We start from the raw sequence: 24,208 nt of genomic DNA on the forward strand, positions 1-24,208 counted from the left end.
TCTACTCCAGTCTGTCGGATACCAGGTCATATCTCTACTAGTCTATTCACCCACATCAGATACTATCGTATTAATGAAGTAAACTTACAGGTTTGAAAGCTAACCCTTGAGCGACCCCTAGCGGTCAACTATTAAAGGACGTTATCAGTACACTTGGATAAAACCATGAACCGAGAGTTCATATTACGCATTTACTTCATCCTCTAGGCTGGTTGTTAAGACAGCATTAGGCTTTAAACTAAAGTGACAGACTTGCCATAGCCCACTTTAGTCCATTGGACACGAGTTCAAGCCTTAACTTGTATATACACCCTAGTAGCTACTATTGTGTCAATGAAGTAATCTCATATTAACTCTCAAGCGACCTCTAGTGGCCACTATCATAATACGCTAATAGTACACCTGAAAATTGAAATGAGTTTTTCTCCTCTAGGCACGGCACACTCTGCTTAACCTAGTCCCGTTTACCCATTTCCCCTCCCCTCCCCCCCTTCCTTTACCCGCCCTTCCCCTCCTATTGCCACTGTCCATCATTTTGGACTGGCCCAAGAACATAGGATAGGGTGGATTTATTTGTTATTTTCGATTGTGTATTGTCAATTCTGCATTTGCTTGGTACTATGTGATTGTAGTATATATTAACATAGTGCCACCCCCTTACCTACACGCCCTATTCTGTCTTAAGCAAGTAAGTCTGGGTGCTAAATATAAGCTAGCCAGCACCTATTGCTACTCAGAACCGGCGTATACTTACCCTATTAAAGATTGATATATATACATAGATTTATATTTATATATTATTATATACTCTTCTACCTATTTCCACAGGATACCAAACCTACAAAATATCTCTTTTTTTGATACCAACATCCTTATATTAGGTTTTTCCTTAAGGACAGTTTCTCTCTCTCCCTTTTTACATTACAAATTTTGAGGGTTACCCCCTCCCTGTCCGGTCACACTTGACAACTTCATGGGCCAACCCACTTCTTTTTCACTATCGTGGCTAGGAGCATCTCAGGGGGGAGTTTCCCCGTGTCGGTTGCCGTCTTAAACGTCCGCACTAGCCACGGGGCAAGTATTTCTGCGAATGTTTTGTAATACGAATTAGATAGGCCATCCGCCCCGGGGGATTTCCCCGCTGGCAGCTGTCGAATTGTGTTTAATACCTCACTTATGGTGATTGGTTCGAGTAGTGTCGAAAGTTGTGAATGATCTAGCTGTGGTAGAGGGAGTTTTGCTAGGTATGTTTGAATCAAGTTATCATCTGGAGGAGCTGTTCCGGGCTGGTTCCCTAGGTTATAGAGATTTGCATAGTATTTCGCGAATTCTTGAGATATCTCTAGGGGGTTTTGAATCTTCTTATTTTCTGTGGTGTGTAAGTAGGGGATCTTGGAGTGTGCTAACTTCGCTTTTAGCCGATTGGCTAAGTATTTAGTTGCTTTCCCACTATGCTGGTAAGATGTTGCCCTCAGCTTTTGCATATAGTATGCAGTTTTCGCTGCATTCAGTTCTGTTAGTTGGTTGTTTAGTATTTGTATTTGTTCTGCTAGGGCTGGAGACGGGTTTAGTTTGTTTTGGGTCGTCGCTATCGCTAGCAGCTTTTGGCATTCCAGCAGGGTTCTCTGTCTGTTCTTTTTGAGGTATGAGGAGCGTCTTATAAAGAGTCCCCTTACTACAGCTTTGTGTGCTAGCCACACGTGTTGGTCAGATACTTCCCCCTTAGAGTTCTCTTTAACCCCTTAAGGACCAAACTTCTGGAATAAAAGGGAATCATTACATGTCACACATGTCATGTGTCCTTAAGGGGTTAAAGTAGTTTACCAAGTCATTTTGTACTTGCATTGTGAATGTTTGGTCATGTAACAACGACTCGTTCAGCCGCCAGGTTCCTCTCCCCTTAAATTGGAAAGAGTCAAACAGGTTTAGGTAGACTGGGCTATGGTCCGACCAAGTGATCTCACCAATGTTACAGCTTGAGACTTGTGCTAGTGTTTGTTGGTCCACATAAAAGGTGTCAATTCGTGTGTAAGTGTTGTGAACTTTTGAGTGAAATGTGTAATCTCTCTTCCCTGCATGAAGAACCCTCCAGCTGTCATATAGGTTGTGTAGTAAGATTTTTTTAGTGAGTGTTTTACATATGGAAACCATCTGCCCTCGCCTTACTCCTTGTGGGAGCGCCGTCGTGTCTTCCTCTGGTGATGTAATAAAATTAAAGTCACCGCAGAGGATCAGCCCCCCTAATTTAATCTGTTCAATTTTTTGCATGAGACGGTGAAGGAAGATCTCTGCTCCTTTGTTGGGGAAGTACGTCGAGACCAGGGTGTACTGAGTGTTATTGAAGAGTCCTACCAATATGATGAACCTGCCCTGTGGGTCTATTAGTGTTTTTTGCTCAATAAATGCTACATCTTTGTGAATTAAGATGGATGTCCCCTTAGTTTTGTTCGCGGACATCGCATGGTATTGATTGGGAAAGTATTTGGTGTATAGTTCGGGTGTTTTAGATTTTTGGAAGTGCGTCTCCTGGATACAGGCGATGTGTATCTCTTTTGATCTAAGGTCATGCAATAAGAGGCGTCTCTTGCCTGGTGTGTTTAACCCTTTTACGTTATAGGTTACTAGTTTCATGTTGGGTTAAGGGTGTATCTATACCATATATGTTTCTCCATTGCTCCTCCATATGTACTTTTTTGTTTTGTGGCAGTGTCGTGCGCCCAACTTTGATTTTGGTTAAGGGAATGCACATTCCTGGGGTGCAACAAGTTACTAGTATGTCGAGGGTGAGGGGTGTAGGGGGGGGGTCAGAACAATCTGTGGGTGATGTACCCAGATGGGCTCCCATAGCCGGGTCCGCGGTCCGCCACCTAACCAGTAGGTGCGGGTAGTGGGGGGGATGCAGGTGATGCCTGTTAACATGTCAGTCATTCACCTAGGGGCCTCAGAGCAATTTTAACATTAGTTAGTACATTTTCATAAAACAGTTATTACTCAAAACATAAACTGAACTTGAAGTTAGAAAATCTCACATGTTTTGACACCAACTTCTATTCAACCCATGCATGCATTAACTGCCAAAACTGAGGTGGGTGACAGGATCCTGTGCACAGTTCAAACCCTTATGCGAAATCAGTTTTGTATAGGGCAGAGTCAGAGTCTAACCAGCTGTAATAGCTGCCAATGTTTCGGGTTTTAAGTCTATAAGTCCATATACAATTCGAACTTGTGCTGTGCATTAAAGATGAGAGTGTCTATTGGGGTTTAGCAGGATCTAAGGATTCTTTGTAAGTTTGGTGTGTATGTGCTTATGTGATATAGTTACGTATATCTCGAGCTCTTCACTGAGATGACCATTCTGGCGACATTCTTGGAACCTTCGCCGATTTTTCAGGCCCAATAGGAGGCAGCGGCAGTCCCCAGTCCTTCAGCTTGCGGATGCCGTGTGGTATATCTGCAACCATGTGGACCGCACCTTGATGCGAAATGAGGAGTTTGGCAGGATATCCCCAGCGATAGCTCACATTCTGCTCTCTCAGGGTTGTGGTGATGGGCGACATTGATTTCCTGAAATGCAGGGTGTCTGCCGATAAGTCCGCAAAGATTTTAATAAATTTGTATTCTTCAGGCATTCCTGTATTTCTACTGGCTTTCATGATTCTGTCTTTAGCGTGAAAGAAATGGATTCTTGCGATCACATCCCTTGCTGCTGTAGGTGGTAGATGTTTGGGTCTGTGCAATCTGTGCGCTCTATCGATTATCAGTTGGTCAGGGTGGATTTCTGGAGTAAGAGCTTGGAACATGTTGGACAGATAATTGTGGAGGTCAGCCGTCTGTATAGACTCTGGGACGCCTCGAAACCAGAGGTTGTTTCTCCTCGCTCTATCTTCCATGTCTGCTAATTTGAGTCTGTGTGTTTCTAAAATGTTATCCATTTTGTCTGCCAGACTGTTATGGGCCACAGCGTGCTCGTCTAATTTTGTTTCGAGTAGTGTGGTGCGGTTACCTATCTCCTGCACCTCTTTGAGTAATTCAACCTTTAGCTCCTGAAGTTGCTTCTTTATATTTGTTTGTATATTGGCTGTGAACTCTTCCATCATCTCCCTGATGCCTCCCATCGTCAGGGGTTGTTCATCTGGTGTGCGAGGAGGCGATGTGTGTGGAGAGGGGGAGGTTTCCCGCCTTTCTTGGGTGCCGCCATCTTGTGCAGGCTCCTGATTCTCTCTCAATCTGGAGGCCGCAGTTTTCGTCAAGAAAAACGAAGCTCGATCGGATTTCCCCGCTTTGGTTTTCTGTCTTTGCGACATGATGTCTGCTTCCCCCGTTCAGTATGTGGGTTTGTAGCAGGTTTTGCGCTCAGCGTTCCGTTTATTTTTGCTCTTTCGGTCTCTATATGCCGGAGCTGATCTTACATGCGACCGTTCAGCTCCAGTAGCAGGCCACCCTGGCATGTATATTTTGTGCATTTACCTTAATAATAAAAAAAGATTTGCAAAAAATAAAAATAAATAATAAACATGTTCAGTTAACAGTAGATTATTTTTTTTTAAATGTTAAATGTACAGAATACTGGTATCGGTAAATTATCGGCTATTGTCCTGAAAGTTCATAGATTATCAGTATCGGCTCTAAAAAATCTATATTGGTCGATCCCTAATATTTATTCTATCTTGCTGCAAGCAGGCAAATATTTATAGATAAAAAAAGTAATAATACGTAATTGACAGGGAATCCTCAGACGTTCAATTAACCACGGGGTGCATAGCATTTTGGTCTCTTTACCTCTATTCCTTCACATCATCCAGTAAGGTTAAAGTAGCTCTGTCACCTCAAACTTACTTTTCTCCTATTGTTTCCATTGCTCTCTCTCTTTTAGAATATGTTCTTCCTTTCTTTGTTTATGATTTATTTCTCTTTAAAATGTTATCTGATCAATTTTTCCCACACTTGACAATCTTGACAAAGGGAGGTGCTTAAAGGGCTACTTCACTGGGCAAATACAAAATAAATAAAAATCACTATTTAGTAAATATACCCTAAGTTAACACTACCCTGCATTTTATTATGCATTTTTCATTGGGTTTATCTAAACACAACTTTCAAAAGATACAGTTCTCTTTTTTGCAGCCTTTAAAAGCCCTCCCCTTCTAACCCAACACAGACTTTATATGGCTGTCCAATCACAGACTTGCCAATGCAGCTCAATTAGAAACCTTTGCAAGGCAGGTGACCTGAATCCCGATCACATCGCTACATCACTACTTGGAACTGTCATTTATACACTAAGGAGACCTCCTATTAAGGAATTCTAACAACTTTGCTGGTACAAACTGACTCTGGACAGCAAACTACCACTACAATAAGGACTCACATCCACAATTTGGCAACTCCATTTTTGTTTTGTGAGATCTGACCATTATTTTTGAGTACTCAGAAGGTACCCTATAAAGTAACTATTTTTTTTTCTCGTTTTTCATGACTGCAGCTTTTTGTCTTTTTACTTTTTATACTTTTCTCTCTTTTTTAATTATTTTCTTTCTTTTTTTTGAGGCCTTTGAGTAGCTCAAAAGGGTTAACCCATAGAGGGACAAGCAGAATATTATCTTTTTTTTTGGTCTTGGTATAAATAGTGACTATTGTGGGAGCAGTGGCGTACACACAACCCATGGTGCCCCGATGTGAAAACTGATCCGTGGGCCCCCACCCGCGCGCTTACTCTGTGCGGGCTGGGGCTGCAACACATGGCGGCGGGCACCTGGTCGCAGGGCTGCGACCCCTGCGACCGCGATATGTACGCCAGTGCATGCAGATACACATACACTTAAAGGACCACTACAGACACCCAGATCACATCAGCTCAATGAAGTGGTCTGGGTGCCAGGTCCCTCTAGTTTTAACCCTGCAGCTGAAAACATAGCAGCTTCAGAGAAACTGCTATGTTTCACTGAGGGTTAATCCAGCCTCTAGTGGCTGTCTCATTGACAGCCGCTAGAGGAGCTTCCGCGATTCTCACTGTAAAAATCACAGTGAAAAGACGCTGAACGTCCATAGGAAAGCATTGAGTAATGCTTTCCTATGGGCAGTTTGAATGCGTGCGCGGCTCTTGCCACGCATGCGCATTCGGAGCTGACAGACTGATTGGGGCGGAGAGATCCCCAACGCCAAGGGAGTCCTGGAGAAAGGTAAGTGCTTAAGACACACACTCTCACACGCATACACACTAGCTAACAGACCCACTTATTTACTGACAGACACACACTCAGTGACAGACATACATACACACTCACTGAGACAGACACACACTCACTCAGTTACAAAACACACAAACTAACACACACAGTAACAGACGCACACAGTAACAGACACACAGTAACAGACACACAGTAACAGACACAGTAACACACTCACTGACACACTCTAACACTAACATACACACACTCTAACACTAACTAACACACTCTAACACTAACTAACACACTCTAACACTAACTAACACACTCTAACACTAACTAACACACACTCTAACACTAACTAACACACACACACTAACACACTCTAATACACATTCTAACACACACACACACACTAACACTAACACACCCACACTATAAAACTAACACACACACATTGTAACACTAACACACGCACACACACACTAACACTAATAAACACACTAACACACTAACACACACACCCTCCCGTTTAAAAAAAAAATAAATCCCCCAGCCTCCTTACCTGTGGGGGAGCTGAGGGGATTCCCTGAGGTCCAGTGGTATCACCCGGCGGGCAGACTGGCGGGCACGCGAGGGAGCACTCTCCCCTGAGTGCTTCCTCTTCAGCTCCCTCACGCTCCGCGTAGGGATGTCGGCGCCGGAAGATGACGTCATCTTCCGGCATCAGTGCGGTGCGCGAGGGAGCTGAAGAGGGAGCACTCAGGGGAGAGTGCTCCCTCGCGTGCCCGCCAACCTGCCCACCGGGTGACACCAGGGACAGCCTTGGGGGGCCCTGAGGTGGCCGGCTCCTGGGCCCCCAGGAGAAGATGCTGGCCACAGTGGCATATTTACCAGGTCGCAGGGTATGTATGCCACTGTGGCCCAAGGTGTATTAACTCCTGTAAGGTTATTTGAAACATATTACAGTACCTATCTATGATTGGGTCAGGATTTAGGATATTGTTTTTCCACATTGTATAATCTTTATGGTAGAAAGTGATGCACTATAGATTTTCTCTGTTTGTGTATATAATAGTAATTAGGAAAAAAAAGCATAAATTATCTTTTGGAGTGTGGCATCATTAACTAGACTTCCAATTCTTTGTGCAGACATGCCCACTTTTGGACATGTTCGCCCCTTTCGGCAGTTCTGGTTACATGATTCACGTCAGTGGCACACTCTTTTACCCTGTCCATTGACTTCCTGCTTCACTGGACACTGCTGTTAGGGGTTATGAATTTACCTGAAAGATGAAAGCAGAAATTAGAGAGAGATTAGCATAGGGTATGTGTGTTCTTATAGCTGCACCCTATTAGTTTCCCTGCAGCACCATCTCCATCTGATACATGATGCTTCGGAAGTATGACTGTTTTAGTGTTTTTGGTCGATAAGATTCTGTAATTAGAACCATCTAATTGTAAGCACCGGGCCCAGTAAGCTCTTAAACTGACCCTGGAGAAAACAATGAAAATCTGATCCCACATAGGGTCTCTTTCATACTAGGACATTTTACTAAATATCATGTCTGATAATCAGTGGCGGCTCTTGACTTTGTGAGGCCTTAGGTGAAACTCAAACATGAACCACACACTAAAAAATAGGGATTTCATGGTGTGTGTTTAAGGAGCTGTAGGTATATTGATGCGCAGGCTTGCAGCACTGTATACACAGAGCTAGTCTAGAGTTAGCTAGTCTATGTATTCAATGTTCAGAGGCTTGCAGTATTGCGGCTCTTGTTATGGAATAATTTGCAAACGAAATGAATTTGCAATAAACAAATTTAATTAGCGATTTTCAAATCGTTTATACACGATTGGGGGTATGGATACATTGCCTAGCAGTCGTGTATACATAAATGATATATAAAACAAAGAGGTATAGGCGCTCACAATATTACAATAAATTAGATGGGGCTGCGGTATACAATACAAAAATTCCCAAAACCTTGTGTGATAGGCAAACAGAACAAATATATATAGCATATACTGCGCCTCAAAGATCACACATATAATAAACCTTCAGGAAATACAATATTGGAAATCTCAGGGGAAAAAAAGAGACAATAATAGTGCAATACAATATGGTACAGTACAAATAATGTAGGTAGTAGCTATTAGAAAACCACTCACATTTAATAGAGCTATTTAGAGCTCTGCTGTAATGCGGGTGGACGGTACAATCCCTGACTGGGGATATATGGTTGTTGGAGTAGTGTTGATCCTCCAGATGCAAATGCAGATATACATAGTATATATGGGGGTAAAAGGGCAGAAAATAACTCCAATGGTGCAGTAAGTACTGGTATATCAAGTAAAAATAAATAAATGCAATTATTTTTTTTAGAGCAAGTCTTGCTCTAGTTGGAACAGCATGGGTGCTATAACCCTCCCCCTCCCCCCGTCCCCTGTCCCCTTTAGGATATGGATGGTATCAGGTAACAAACCATAAAAACAAATAGTACTAAAAAAGTAACAACTTTTTTATAAAGAACATATAAACAATAAAAGTAATTAAAATAAGATAAGATTCCCACTTGACACATTTCACCTGTCCAAAAGGCTTTTTCAAAAGTGTGGGAAGGTCCTCTTTGTGTCTTGTATATATAGGATGGGCTTGATTGAAGATTACTACCTGGTGTGTCCTATTTCCTGTTTCGCGGATCACACAGCATCTTACCGGAAGTGACGCGGCGAGCTAATATGCATATCAATCGGCAAGCTTTTCTGTGCCACTGTGGAACGCACATGTCACACTAGGAAGTGACGTGGCATTGCCTAGTTCCTAGTGGTTGAACGGGCTCATAGGATGTATATGTGGAACGCACGTAACGTCAAAATGGCGTGCGTTGCGTTCCAAGTATTGTAACACATAAAGTATTCATTAATCTGTGAGAAATGGTAAAGAAGTATAACTTAAATCTATTGAAGTATTATTATACCTACTACATATACATAGTGTCAAATTGGTCTTGATATAAAATCAAGTAGTGCATACTAATAATTTAATGACAAGCATCCTGAATTTTTTTTTTTTTTATAAATGGAGATTACATTTGTTTATGGATGTTTGAATAGGTATACCAATTATATAGTGGTCTAAAGGAGATATTTTTATTGAATTATGAAATATAAAATATCAGCTTAAAAATAGAGATTGTGCATCAATGTATGTCATAATGATGGAACATAAATGACTTTATGCATATATGCGCATGTTTATATAAACATCAATTTTGATTTTCTAAAAAAAGAGGGGGATTGTATATGTACACGGCTAGGAACATATACAATCTATATACATATAAAAGGCTAATACAAGAGAAGAATAAAAATATATGACAATTAAATAAAAAATACAGGTATAACAATAGTGACAGTGATCTATAGTGAATATTAATGCCATAATATTTAAAGTGCCGTAACATCTAAAGTGCACTGTTTAGGAGTTAAAGACCAATAGTATTAACATGGAATTGGATGGGGGAGCCTGGTAAAAATGGGAGGGAGACCATTAGCCATCATGGCTGAGGGGAGAGATGAGCAAAATTTGGCGTAAAAAGATATATAAAATATCAGAATTCAAAATATAAGATATATAAACGGAAAAAAGGGGAAACGAAGGGACTAAAACAAGAAAAAAATCTAAAAAATAATATTTTAAAAAGAAAATACCACAAAATATATTATAAAAAAAATTGAATAAATCAAAATAATATATTTTGTGGTGAAACTATAGTTTTTATAGTTGTTTTTATAACTTATAGCAGAGGATGCTAAATAAAAGTATTTATATCTGTGAATTACATACTTATATCACACTTTGCCTTTAGATATGCCCTGCTTCATCAGAAAAAGTACTCTCGCAACTCCATGTATTCACATTTGTTGGTGACCAACCTCAATAATATCATGAAGGTATGTGTATATGGAGCATTCCTGCTTAACGTTTGAGCTATATTATTATTATTATTATTATTATTGTTATTGTTATTATCATTTTATATAGCACCAACAGATTCTGCAGCACTTTACAATATTATGAGAAGGGGGATTTAGCTATCAATAGGACTATTACAAGAAAACTTACCGGAACGATAGGTTGAAGAGGACCCTGCTCAAACAAGCTTACAGTCTATAGGAGGTGGGGTATAAAACACATTATGACAGGAACTAACAATCAAATAAGGTGGTAGTGAACCAGAGCTGGAGGAGAGAGTAGAGTACTGCCCTTTAGGAGAGAGCAAGAGACAAGTATGTAAGGTAGAGGTTACTCTGGGAGGCCATAAGCTTTCCTAAAGAGATGGGTTTTAAGGCTTTTCTTAAAAGATGCAAGAGTCTGATTTTCTTAAAAGATGCAAGAGTCTGGGAGAGTCTGATGGCGGTAGGCAGGCTATTCCACAGGAATGGAGCCAGCCGCGAGAAGTCCTGCACTCATGAGTTGGCCGTACGGGTGCGAGCAATGGACAGGAGAAGGTCATATAAGAGAGGCTAGAATTGTTCAGTGCTTTATATGTATGGGTTAGGACTTTGAATTGACTTTTATAGGATACAGGAAGCTAATGTAAGGACTGAAAGAGGGGTGAGGTGTGAGAGGACCGACTTGCGAGGAAAATCAGTCTGGCGGCAGCATTCATTGCAGACTGTAGCGGGTAATAAAGCTTTTGGGAAGACCAATTAGGAGAGGGTTACAATAATCCATGCGCAAAATTACTAGAGTATTGACAAGCTCCTTGAGTGTGTTTTGCGTAAGAAGGGGGTGGATGCAGGCAATGGATACCCCTAACTTGAAGGGAGAGTGAAAGAGGAGGATCAGTATTAGGAGGAGTAAAGACAAGAAGCTCAGTTTTAGAGAGACTGCGTTTCAGAAAGAGAAAATAGAATGGGGCGAAGGACAGAGCCTTGGGGGACTCCAACCGAGACAGGACGAGGGGAGGAGGTATCATTAGAAAAGGAGACACTGAATGAGCGTTGGGAGAGATAAGAAGAAAACCATGAGAGGAAAGAGTCACAGAGACAGAGTGATTGAAGAGTTTGAAGAAGGAGAGCATGATCAACGGTGTCAAAGGCAGCAAAAAGGTCAAGAATGATTTGTATGGAGTAGTGGCCTTTGGATTTAGCTTCAATTAGGTTGTTAGTAACTTTGATAAGAGCAGTCTCAATAGAGTGGAGAGGGGAGGAGCCAGATTGAAGAGGGTCGATGAGAGAGTTGAGACATATGGGTAAAGACAAGTCTTTCCAGAAGCTTTAAGGAAAAATGAAACAGGGTTTAGGGACGATAGTTAGAGGGAGAGGACGGGTCAAGATATTCTTTTTTCAGGATAGGTACTACAGTGGTATGTTTAAGATCTGCAAGGACAATGCCAAAAGAGAGAGAGAGCAGTTGAAGATGTGTGTTACGGAAGGCACAAGACAAGGGGAGAGAGATCTGATAAGGTAAGATGGGGCAGGATCGAGCGGGCAAGTGGTGGGGCAAGAGGAAAGGAGAAGCACAGCCACCTCTTGCTCAGTAGCCGGGAAGAAAGTCTTAAGGGTAGGAAAGGCATGATCTAAGTGTGGTTGAGAAAGAGAATGGCAAGGTGGGGAGGATTCTTTCCTTAGCTGTTCAATCTTGTCGGTAAAGTAGCATGCAAAGCTATCGGCTCTAAGGTTAGTTTGGGAGGTGGCCACAGCAGGGCGAAGAAGAGAGTTAAAGGTGTCATAGAGATGCATGGGATTGTGGGAGCATGAACTAATGAGAGAGGATGAGTATGACTGTTTTGTGAGGGCAAGGGTTGCGCTGTATGAACACAATATGTATCTATAATGGAGAATGTCTAACTGGGTGCAAGACTTCCTCCAGGAGTGTTCAGCACAGCGGGAGCATCTTTTCAGGCAGCGTTTCGATTTAGTATGCCATGGTTTTGGACGTGTCCTCCAACAGGTGCATGCTTGGAGTGGGGCTGCAGCGTTCAAGGCAGAGGTGAGGGTAATGTTATATGTGGAGATGGCCAGTGAGGGACAGGCGAGGCAAGTAAAGGATAGCAGTTGTGAATCAATGTCAGCTGACAAATGCTGGAGGTCAATGGAATTAAGGTTCCTCCTGAGTTTAGGGGGGTTGGGCTAAGGTTGTTGGGTGAGGGGGGGTACTCGAGAGCAAACAATAGGAGGTGGTGATCAGTGAGAGGAAATGGAGTGTTGCAGATATTAGATACTGTACATGCATAAGAGAAAATTAGGTTATGGGTATTGCCAGCTACATGGGTGGGAGAACTAGCCCACTGCGATAGCCCAAGTGAGGAAGTAATTAAAGGTATTTTAGAGGCTGCTGAGGTCAAAGAGGTGCAATAAATAACAGCAATGTTAGCAGAGAAGCGTTTGAAAAGGCGAATCAAATGAATTTTCACATGATGGGAAAGAGACGGAAGGGGTAGGGGGGGGGGGGGAGTTGTGTAGCCATAATGTACCACTTTCACATTAGGTGCACCAACACTTATTATATATAACATTTTGTTCAAGACAAATGGGGCTTTTATTTCACATCAAATATTTATTTATGCATCATAATTTGCATCATAATTTGTGTCAGAAATAAAAAAAATAAAACTTTACAAGTTCAGCATGGCACTTTTTACTGCAAATATTACTGAAGTAAAAAAAAAAAACATATATTTGTATTTTCAAAGTCCTACAAGTACCGTATATACTCGAGTATAAGCCGAGTTTTTTAGCACGTTTTTTGTGCTAAAAAAACCCAACTCGGCTTATACTCGAGTCAATAGTCTGTATTATGGCAATTTGCATTGCCATAATACAGACTGGGGGAGAGGGGGCTGGCAGAGAGTTTACTTACCTCTCCTGCAGCTCCTGTCAGCTCTCTCCTCCTCCGCGCCGTCCGTTCAGCACCTCGGTCAGCTCCCAGTGTAAATCGCGCGAGAGCCGCGGCTCTCGCGAGACTTACACTGGGAGCTGACAGAGGGAGCTGCACGGACGGCACAGAGGAGGAGAGAGCTGACAGGAGAGGTAAGTAAACTCTCTGCCAGCCCCCCTCTCCCCCCACTGAACTGCCAATGCTGGACCACCAGGGAAGGAGAGCCCCCCTCCCTGCCATGTATCAAGCAGGGAGGGGGGACGAAAAAAAAATATATAACAATAATAAGATAATAATAATTAAATAATAATACAAAAATAAAGACAAGAAGAGAACGGAGTCTGTCCTATTTGTTATGGGGATATACCCCATATGTCAAAAGAAAACAGTTAAAAAGTTAATCTTTATTAGGTAACATAAACTGATTTATGTACACAGGGGGAGGGGGGGGAGGAGAAGGGAGACGATGAGGTGCTCAGCACCTTAATCAAACAATTTAAGTTAAAAATAACAATGACACTACCTAACCTTAAGGTGGTGTATGGTGAGATACCCAGTACTGGCCAGCGTTAGTGCTGGTTTTTGATGGTAACCGTGGTCACCTCTCAAAAAATATAAAAATAAATAGTCATAAATCAATGGTCGTGATTTAAATGAGAAACACACTCGGTCTTAGGTAACCTGACCTGTCAGAGTTAGCAATAGATACCGCAAGCTCGTGCAACCCACTGTCAGCTAAAGGCTGGACTGTCCAGGGTTTTGCTCATAGGATCAGTGTATGTGTCAATTACTGTCCAGAGGGTGCTAACGACATCTCGTGTACAGGTTGGTGATACTCGTCGAGGGATATATGCCCCTGCTTAGAGCCCACCGTGACCAGAGTGCTGTGCCGCTTGGTCAGAGTCAATTATAGCAGAGCGGGGTTAGAGAGTACTGTAATTGCTTGAGTGCTAAGATGTATGTGTACGGGGGTGTTGCTGATAGGATCGAATAAATGCACACTATCCAAATATGCAATCAGATCCCAGTACATAAATTAGCCAATTTAGCAAATTCTGACTTACAATACGATATGGCTCTTTGGGGAGTACTACAATTATCTCAGGGCTAAAGTGTATATGTCCGGGGGAGTTGCTAATAGGATCAAAGTGATGGAAACTATTAGAATATACAACCAGAACCCAGTATACAAATTGGCGGTGCTCGTGGAGAGAGATATCCCCTTAGTGAGAACCTTAGGTTGAGAGAATATAGCAGAACTCGCCTGCCAGTCTGCATGTGGGAAGTACAGTGCAGTGTATTGTAACCCCTACTCTGTGCCTGTAAGGATTGAGTATCCTAGATATAAAAAATAGAGAGTCAGAAGGAATGGTGCCTTCATGGGTACCGGTGATAGGAAAGAGAGAGGTAAGAAAGAAATAGCGGAGAGGGTACAGTGCTGAATGCACACGTAGCCCGTCTGGGTGGTCAAAACACTGAGTTAAATGAATAACTTTGTAATAGTCGCCCAAAGGGCATCAGTGTAGGTTCTAGGTAATGGGAAGCCCAGCTGTATGGTCCAGTGGGGCGGGTGAGGATCTCACCCGAGGTGAAGCCTAGGTCGGTTTGAATGTCGGCAGAGTGGATATGATCTCCCGGTTGTCTTAGCCCGACGCGCGTTTCGCCTGAGTGTCACAGGCTCGTGACAGCCTCCCCTGACGAGCCTGTGACACTCAGGCGAAACGCGCGTCGGGCTAAGACAACCGGGAGATCATATCCACTCTGCCGACATTCAAACCGACCTAGGCTTCACCTCGGGTGAGATCCTCACCCGCCCCACTGGACCATACAGCTGGGCTTCCCATTACCTAGAACCTACACTGATGCCCTTTGGGCGACTATTACAAAGTTATTCATTTAACTCAGTGTTTTGACCACCCAGACGGGCTACGTGTGCATTCAGCACTGTACCCTCTCCGCTATTTCTTTCTTACCTCTCTCTTTCCTATCACCGGTACCCATGAAGGCACCATTCCTTCTGACTCTCTATTTTTTATATCTAGGATACTCAATCCTTACAGGCACAGAGTAGGGGTTACAATACACTGCACTGTACTTCCCACATGCAGACTGGCAGGCGAGTTCTGCTATATTCTCTCAACCTAAGGTTCTCACTAAGGGGATATCTCTCTCCACGAGCACCGCCAATTTGTATACTGGGTTCTGGTTGTATATTCTAATAGTTTCCATCACTTTGATCCTATTAGCAACTCCCCCGGACATATACACTTTAGCCCTGAGATAATTGTAGTACTCCCCAAAGAGCCATATCGTATTGTAAGTCAGAATTTGCTAAATTGGCTAATTTATGTACTGGGATCTGATTGCATATTTGGATAGTGTGCATTTATTCGATCCTATCAGCAACACCCCCGTACACATACATCTTAGCACTCAAGCAATTACAGTACTCTCTAACCCCGCTCTGCTATAATTGACTCTGACCAAGCGGCACAGCACTCTGGTCACGGTGGGCTCTAAGCAGGGGCATATATCCCTCGACGAGTATCACCAACCTGTACACGAGATGTCGTTAGCACCCTCTGGACAGTAATTGACACATACACTGATCCTATGAGCAAAACCCTGGACAGTCCAGCCTTTAGCTGACAGTGGGTTGCACGAGCTTGCGGTATCTATTGCTAACTCTGACAGGTCAGGTTACCTAAGACCGAGTGTGTTTCTCATTTAAATCACGACCATTGATTTATGACTATTTATTTTTATATTTTTTGAGAGGTGACCACGGTTACCATCAAAAACCAGCACTAACGCTGGCCAGTACTGGGTATCTCACCATACACCACCTTAAGGTTAGGTAGTGTCATTGTTATTTTTAACTTAAATTGTTTGATTAAGGTGCCGAGCACCTCATCGTCTCCCTTCTCCTCCCCCCCCTCCCCCTGTGTACATAAATCAGTTTATGTTACCTAATAAAGATTAACTTTTTAACTGTTTTCTTTTGACATATGGGGTATATCCCCATAACAAATAGGACAGACTCCGTTCTCTTCTTGTCTTCATTCCAATTACGTAGGGTTACCCCCTGTTCTGTCCTTTGGGACCCACTATCCGGCCACCCCTCTTTATATGCATAATACAAAAATAATAATTAAATTAAATAAATACAAATAATAAATAATAATAATAAAAAAAAAATACAAAAAATTAAAATAAAAAACTGCCCACCCCCCACCAAGGCTCTGACACACACACACACACACACACACACCTCATACACACATACTGCACTCATACACACACACACTGCACTCATACACACACACACTGCATTCATACACTCACACTGCATTCATATACGCACACTGCATTCATATACTCACACTGCATTCATACACACACACTGCATTCATACACACGCTGCACTTACACACGCTGCACTCACACACGCTGCATTCATACATACGCTGCACTCATACACACGCTGCACTCATACACACTCTGCACTCATACACTCACACTGCATTCATACACACACTGCATTCATACACACACACTGCATTCATTATATACACACACTGTAAATAAATATTCAATTAATATATTTTTTTTAGGATCTAATTTTATTTAGAAATTTACCAGTAGCTGCTGCATTTCTCACCCTAGTCTTATACTCGAGTCAATACGTTTTCCCAGTTTTTTGGGGTAAAATTAGGGGCCTCGGCTTATATTCGGGTCGGCTTATACTCGAGTATATATGGTAAGTACATGTACAGATTTTATGGTTGTTTTTTTGTCAGTTACTGGGCCGAATATAAAGATTGCCCATTTTTAGATTGTGCACATTTAATTTTGCTAAATTGGTTTACTGGACTTTCAGACAGTATGGCAGTCCAGGAAAGAAAATAACCCCCTTCATGGCATACCATTTGCAAAAGTAGAAAGCTAGAGTTTATTCTAAATGGGTATGTCCAATCTTTACTAGCAGGCACAAACCTTGCCAACTATAGTGTTCATATTTTTGTTTCCCCGCACAAACACTGCAGTTTATTTATATCACAATTCTTTTATGTTTTACTGCAATGAAGAATCCATATTTCTGTTTAGCGGTGTGTCAAGAGTATAATACCTCCTGTTGTGTATATATATATATATGTCTCAACAGACCACCCAAGTGCAGAAATATGTAATAAAAATAAAGGTTGGTTACTTCCCTTATATTCTAGGATGTAACAAAGGATTCCTCAAATCCTCACAAATAAATACAAAATACAATTGAATTACCCCTTCATCTTGTGAGTGCAATATTTATAGTAGGGACCACTCTACTTAACGGTGTTTCCCTATGAATGTTCACTGCTTTTGTTTTTTCTAGGTGTACCTCCTGTTGTGTACAGGTTTTATGTGGTTATGGAAAGTACTGGGTCAAATATGGGGCTTGCACATTTTAGCTTTAACATACTGAATTTTGCCAAGTTGGTTTGCTGAGCAAACACACATATTAAAATTTTGTGATGTCCCATGAGTACAAAAAATAACCCCATTGTCAAGTTTTATGGGAGTTTTTTTTTGAAGATACAGGGGCGAATGTAGGGACTGCCCATTTGAAGTTTTACTTCACGACTGATAAGTCAATTAAAAATAGAACTAGAAAAACAATTAAAAATACAAACACTCAAAAAATCTAGTCTATGTAGGTTTAATATGAAAATAAATGTAACAGGAAATTAAATGAAGCCTTTGTTAAGTGCTATTAGGCTCCTTATGTTGATTGCTAAAATGTATTAATGTATTAGAATGTATTAATTTATTAAAAATAGTTATTGTTGACTAGTGTCAAAGTTGTTGAAAAGCAGGATATTTTAATGAATTAAAAATTATCTCATGTGATAGTTTGAAATTGCTGAAAGATATTTTGTAATAAAGATATCTAGGATTTTGTTACACAAGCTATGGGGAATTCTGCCCACCTGCATCTGTAATGGAAACAAAAGTGATCATTGCTTGCAAGAAGGTATTTATTTTGAGAAGTGCTGACTGGAAATGTGCCTTCCTGAGACATAATAATAGGAGGAAACCCTGTCTTGACACTTTCCTTATTCTAGAAATGAGGATCACCCAATGACGGAAACACCCTTTCCATGGTAAACTCTAGCCCCTGTCATCTCCTGAAGCCTTGAGAATATTTATAAAATTAGTTATGTGACGCATATGTCCCTAGGGTTTATGGCTTTCTCCTCCTCTTTTTCATTTCCTACTCAGTTCCTGACATTGTGTGCATTGGAATGCCCCCATGGTTTGTCAGACCAGGAGCTTCTCATCTTAATTACGCTACTGTGCAGAATCAGCCTTGATGTTAACCTGAAACATGAACCCAAGGAAGATTTGAGACAGCTACTCCTCATTTTACTGGAGAAGATCACTGATTGGCTGGTTCAGGTAATATGTGGTATAAAAAATAATATTTAATGTATTGTAAAAAATATGAGGTTCTATCACACACACAGTCCAATTGAATGTTATTATAATATTGCACTAGAGTAGGTCAGTTCATTATGACAGTTTGTTGCACTTAAATATTTGTGCAACCATGCAGCAACATTTTGGTTCATGTCTGTATATGCTATATGCTCCCAATATATGCTCCCCAGGCCAAGCCAAACAAGGAATTGAAAGGCAATGGAGGCTGTTGATGGCTCTAGCAGGATATTAGCAGGACATTCTAAATTAAACACACTGTACAATAAGGGAAGCTAAAAAATATTGACTCTTTTTTTTTTTTATGAAGTGTGCTAGAAAGCTGTTTGCGTAACAGTAAGGGGAGGCTTGGCCCAGGCCACATAAAGAGAAACAACAGTTATTTCACTCTTAAATTGCAGAGACTGCCGGAGTAAAACTACAGGGGCATGATCTGTACACCAAATCCGCTTTATTAAAGCAACACTATAGGGTCAGAAATAAGTATAAATCTTAACTTTATTCAAGAGTTGCACTAGTCTGTATGTATATAGCGTCAACTTATTCCGCAGCATTTTACAATATTATGAAAGGAGTCAAATTTAACAATAAATTAGATATTTACAAAATGATACAGAAACAATAGGTAGATGAGGACTCTGCTCAAACTAGCTTACAATCAAGAGGAGGTGAGGTATAAAAACACAATAGGGCAGCAACCAAACAAGGTGGCAAAGTAGCAGAACTGGAGGTGGCGTGGAGTTCGGCTCTTTAGGAGAGAGCCGGAGACAGATTTGTGATATAGAAGTTTCTCTGGGAGGCCATAAGCTTTTCTGAACAGATGGGTTTTGAGAGACTTCTTAAATGAGTGACGACTAGGGGAGAGTCGGATGGGGGTAGGCTGGCTGTTCCAAAGGAAAGGAGCCGCCTGTGAAAAGTCCTGTAATCGCAATTAAGCAGTAAAGGTGCAAGCAGCGGACAGAGAAGGTTACCAGCAGAAGAAATCAGTGAAGAAATATAACAGGGGCTAGAGTTGTTTAGAGTTTTTAGGTAAGGGTTAGTATTTTGAATTGCCACCTATAGGATACAGAAAGCCAGTGTAAGGATTGACAGAGGAGCAACAGGTGTAAAAAAAAGAGCAGCCTGGCGGCAGCATTCTTTACAGATTGTAGCGGGGCAAATCGCCTTCTGGGTAGACCAGGTAGGAGAGAATTACAGCAATCCATACAATAGATTACCAGAGCATGAACCAGCTCCTTGGCAGCATCTTGCCTATTAAAGGGGTGGATGTTTGCAATGTTTTTAAGATGGAATCGACGGGTTTAGCAAAACACTGGATAAAAAGTGGAAAGGTAAGGCCAGGATCAACACCAAATCAACAAGCTTGCACGGACAGAATGATGCAAGTTCCATCAACTTACAGGTAAAAGAAAAAGAGAAGGATCAACATTATGAGGAGGAAAAATAAGAAGCTCTGTTTCAGAGAGATCATCAGAATTGACAATATCAGCCAATCCAATGTTTTCCTATGGGCAATTCTGATGATCTTAGCCATGGAGGAGGGGCGGGGCAGAGCCAAATTCCCTTAATGGCCAATCAACATCTCCTCATAGCGATGCATTGAATCAGTGCATTCAGGGCCGGCCTTAGGCATTTGGGCGCCCTGTGCAAAAAATCTTCACAGCGCCCCCCCTTCCCGTCCCCCCTCCCCCACTCCTTACCCCTTCCCACACACCCTGTCACACACCCACACACACCTCTCCTCTCCTGCAGCTCCTGTCAGCTCCCTCCTCCTCCGCACCGGTCCTTTCAGCACCTCGGTCAGCTCCCAGTGTAAGTCTCGCGAGAGCCGCGGGGTCATAGTGCGGCTCTCGCAAGACTTACAGTGTGAGCTGACAGGGGAGCTGACCGGACCGGCGCAGAGGAGGAGGGAGCTGACAGGAGCTGCAGGAGAGGTAACTAGCAGCTCTGCCAGCCACCCCCCCCCCCACTGAACTACCAATGCCACTGGACCACCAGGGAAGGAGAGCCCCCCTCCCTGCCATGTATCAAGCAGGGAGGGGGGGGGGGCAAAAAAAAAATAATAATAATACAAATAATAATCAAAATAAATAGGGGGCCTGGCTGCCCTCTAGGGGGCCCGGCTGCCCTGCGGACCACTGCGACCGGTCGCAGGGGTCCGCAGGGCAGCCGGGCCCCCTGGAGTGACGGGCCCGGTCGCAGCTGCGACCCCTGTGACCATGGTATGTACACCGCTGGGTGTATGTTAACACAATGCCAAGGAGGAAAGACATCAGCAATGATCTCAGAGAAGCAATTGTTGCTGCCCATCACACTGGGAAGGGTTATAAGGCCATTTCCAAATAATTTCAAGTCCATCATTCTACAGTGAGAAAGATTATTCAAAAGTGGAAAACATTCAAGGCAGTTGCAAATCTTACCAGGAGTGGATGTCTCAGTAAATTCACCCCATAGTCAGATTGTGTAATGTTTAGAGAAATTGCAAACAAAACAAACAAGAGTTACATCTTGTAACCTTACCTTAAGAGAGCTGTGCAGTGGCTGTCTGGCATATGGTGGGTTCATATGTATACAGTAGATAATTATACATTTGATATGCATGTATTCATATATGTTTCTTATCCTGTGGTGGGTGTAATCCATTTAGTACCCCACCATCCCCCCACATTTTTTTTCTCCCTCTCTTTCAATTCATTCTAAATTTCAACGAGGATGCTGAGCTCAAACTGGCAACAACCTTGGGACCAATATACAGAATGCAACGAGGGAGGGGCACATTGTATGGAGTGGGCTCCATTGTATAATTATGTAACTTGTTGGGATCCACTGTTCAGCATTAGTCAGCTCCAATACAGGTCCCGGTGGTCACCTATCATTGTGCTCGTTATGGAGACACCAATATGTGGATATATGTTCTGCGAGTATTCCGTTGCACCGGGTGTGGTAAGGTACCACTCCCAAAGAAGGGGCTAGGGAGGAGCAAGCACAGGCATTGGGCTTGGCATGACTAGGGGCATCAGGTGAGCTCACACAACAGGGTAGGATACCTCAGATATATAGGGGGAGGTCTCTTCTTCTTTTTTTTTTTTTTTTTTTTTCATTCTCCCACCTTGGAGACTGATATACATTTTTCACATCTATTTTATTCATCTTTCTTTCTCCATTTCCTTAACTTCTCTGGGGTTTACTTCCCTCTTCACCTAATACCTCCACCCCATTTTTTTTTTCCTAAAAAGAAGCCGAGGAAACCTATCCTATGTCAGTGTGAGAGGCACATAAATGTACACTCTGAGGCAGTTTGATCAGCTTTTGTTCATGGAGAAAGAAACAACACTTACAGTAAGTGGAGGAGATTTGTTCCAAGATAGTTGATCTTGAGACCAAACATAAAGTCGACGGATCAAATGAGACATACAGGAAGCATGTTGCGGCCCACCATGCATTGACGGTCTTATCCACGCAAACATAGTAGCTACTTCTTAGAACTAAAAAGACGTACTATGAGCGCTCTAACAAGTGCGGGAGGACGCTGGCGAGTCGGATATCCCCTTTCCCAGCAGACATAAGCAGGGCTTTCTATGCTTGTTACTTGAACCTCTATAATATCAAACATAAAAACATTAAAATCTTGGAACATTTTAACTCGCCTGAGCTGGATGCCTTTTTGGAACAGTTAATGGGTGTTCCTAGGTATGGGAGGAGTTAGATTCACCCATATCAAAGGAAGAGCTGAGGCTGGCTGTGAAACCTTTGTCTCAAGAGCTACTATAAGTCATTTTAGAACATTCTCTTTGGGGAGGGGTTTAACAGAAGAGCAGTGGCAAAAACACATGATACTAGCACAGCAGATCACCATTTGTTCCTGCTTCCATTAAATACATTTTTAGATCTTGAGACGATGGTACAGGAACCGGGTCATGACACACTCAATTTTCCCAGACTAGTCTAATCTGTGCTAGAAATGCCAAGCAGAGCAAGGCACAATTACTTACTTACGGTGGTCTTTCCCGATTGTTACAGAGTAATCTGTAGACACATGAAAGACATTACAGGAGAGGAGGTCCCCTTCTCCAGACTAATTCTATTACCCTCTCGTTATGCATATAGAAAAAGTCTCTCATTAAACTATTTCTAACTGTGGTGAGGTGTCTGATCCCATTCCTCTGGTGTCAACACACAGCTCCTGTCATCCAACACTTTATACAGAGGTTAGAGATCCATACCATGGTAGCTATGGTTTCCGTGGCCTTCCTGGCTATGGAAAAATACCTAACCTCTTGGGCTCCCTGAATTTAGTATGTAGAATTAAACTGAACAACCAGGACCATCCACATTAGAGGTAACTGTTACACTCCCTTCCTCCCCAGCCGACTCACTTTTTTTTTTCGTCTTCTTCTTCTCCTTTTTCCTTTCCTTTCCTTTCCTTCCCTCCCCCTTTCCTTTCTCCTTCATTATCTCCTTTCTTTACCCTTCCTCTGGATCCTCTCCTTTTTTTTCTTAGCCGATTTTGTCTCCTCCTGGAGGCGGGGGATTCCCTGCACAGCCGGGCACTCGATATGCAGAAACTGGGAACCCTGCTATGCTCTAGCTTTTGAATTAGCATGGTGGGGTCCTTAACGTTAATTTCTCCTGTACACTTGTTCTGTGTTTATCTTCCTTTGTACACCATATACATTTCTGAAATTAAGATTCACAAAAATATATATAGTTGTATTTATCTAATGTTAAGACCTGCTAAGGAACAGATGAGTGTTATACTGATATGTAAAAACACAGAATTCAAAGAGGGTATACTTTTTTTCCCCCATGACTGGATTATATATTGGGCACTTGCAATTCAAAAGTAAAAAGTAGTGTGATCTTTTATTTTCTTCTCTGATTTTTTTTAAGTTCCCCTTATAGTGCATTACTCTACATGAATGCTAAGGTACTGCAAACAGTTTTCTTCCCTTCTAAGTTAAAAGTGTATTATGATCACACATGTTTTAAAAGAACACTACAAACACCATAGCCAACTCCAGCCAACTGTATGGTGCCGGGTGTCCTGGCATATTTCATTGTAAGTAGTTAAATTATTTTAGTAAATTTAATCAACTTACCTGGGTGCCCATGGCAGTTCCTACTTCCAGTCTTCTACAGAAGGAGCATCCTATTTAATCTACTAAGATATGCACTTTAAGCCGATGAGCAGATCTCTTTATTAGTCCTGCTTAGCTCTGTAGATTCTACTGCATGCTAAAACAGATTGACTATTTAACACGAGAAGGTGCCAGGGCACTCCATCAGGCTCTACTTGTTGAACTTGGATTGTTCCTCTAAAATCTTGCCAGAATATTATTACGGTAGGTTGTCTAAAAAAAATTCTAAGGGGGGGGGGCGGAGCCTAGCAGCCAAGCAGCACAGACGTGTTTGACACAAGCTCCCACGTCTGGTGACCAAAACCGGGGGCCCTAGCTACCAAATTATGCACACAGACCGGTAACCCCACAACAAACAACGAGGAAAGGAAGCTGCACCAGATGGTACCTTTCTCGAAAGCACATGACGCAGGATTACCCCACTGGATGCTCGAGGCCTACACGCGGCTGAGCCACGAGGAAACAGCCAATCCTCGGGCTCACAAGCTGGCGCTGAGGCCAACGCAAATCACTCCCCCCCCCCCCCCCCCCCCGAC

General features: G+C 42.3%; 1 protein-coding gene across 1 annotated transcript in view; it reads left to right on the top strand.

The window, feature by feature from the left end:
- FAM178B (family with sequence similarity 178 member B) overlaps positions 1-24,208 on the top strand; it is a 958,733-nt gene that overhangs the window by 521,665 nt on the left and 412,860 nt on the right. Inside the window, exons 8-9 of the mRNA XM_063445563.1 lie at positions 10,040-10,124; positions 18,319-18,495. Of these exons, the coding sequence (XP_063301633.1) occupies positions 10,040-10,124; positions 18,319-18,495 (262 nt within the window). The remainder of the gene's footprint in view (positions 1-10,039; positions 10,125-18,318; positions 18,496-24,208) is intronic.

This window comes from Pelobates fuscus, chromosome 3, assembly GCF_036172605.1.
Source record: "Pelobates fuscus isolate aPelFus1 chromosome 3, aPelFus1.pri, whole genome shotgun sequence".
Lineage (NCBI taxonomy): Eukaryota > Metazoa > Chordata > Amphibia > Anura > Pelobatidae > Pelobates > Pelobates fuscus.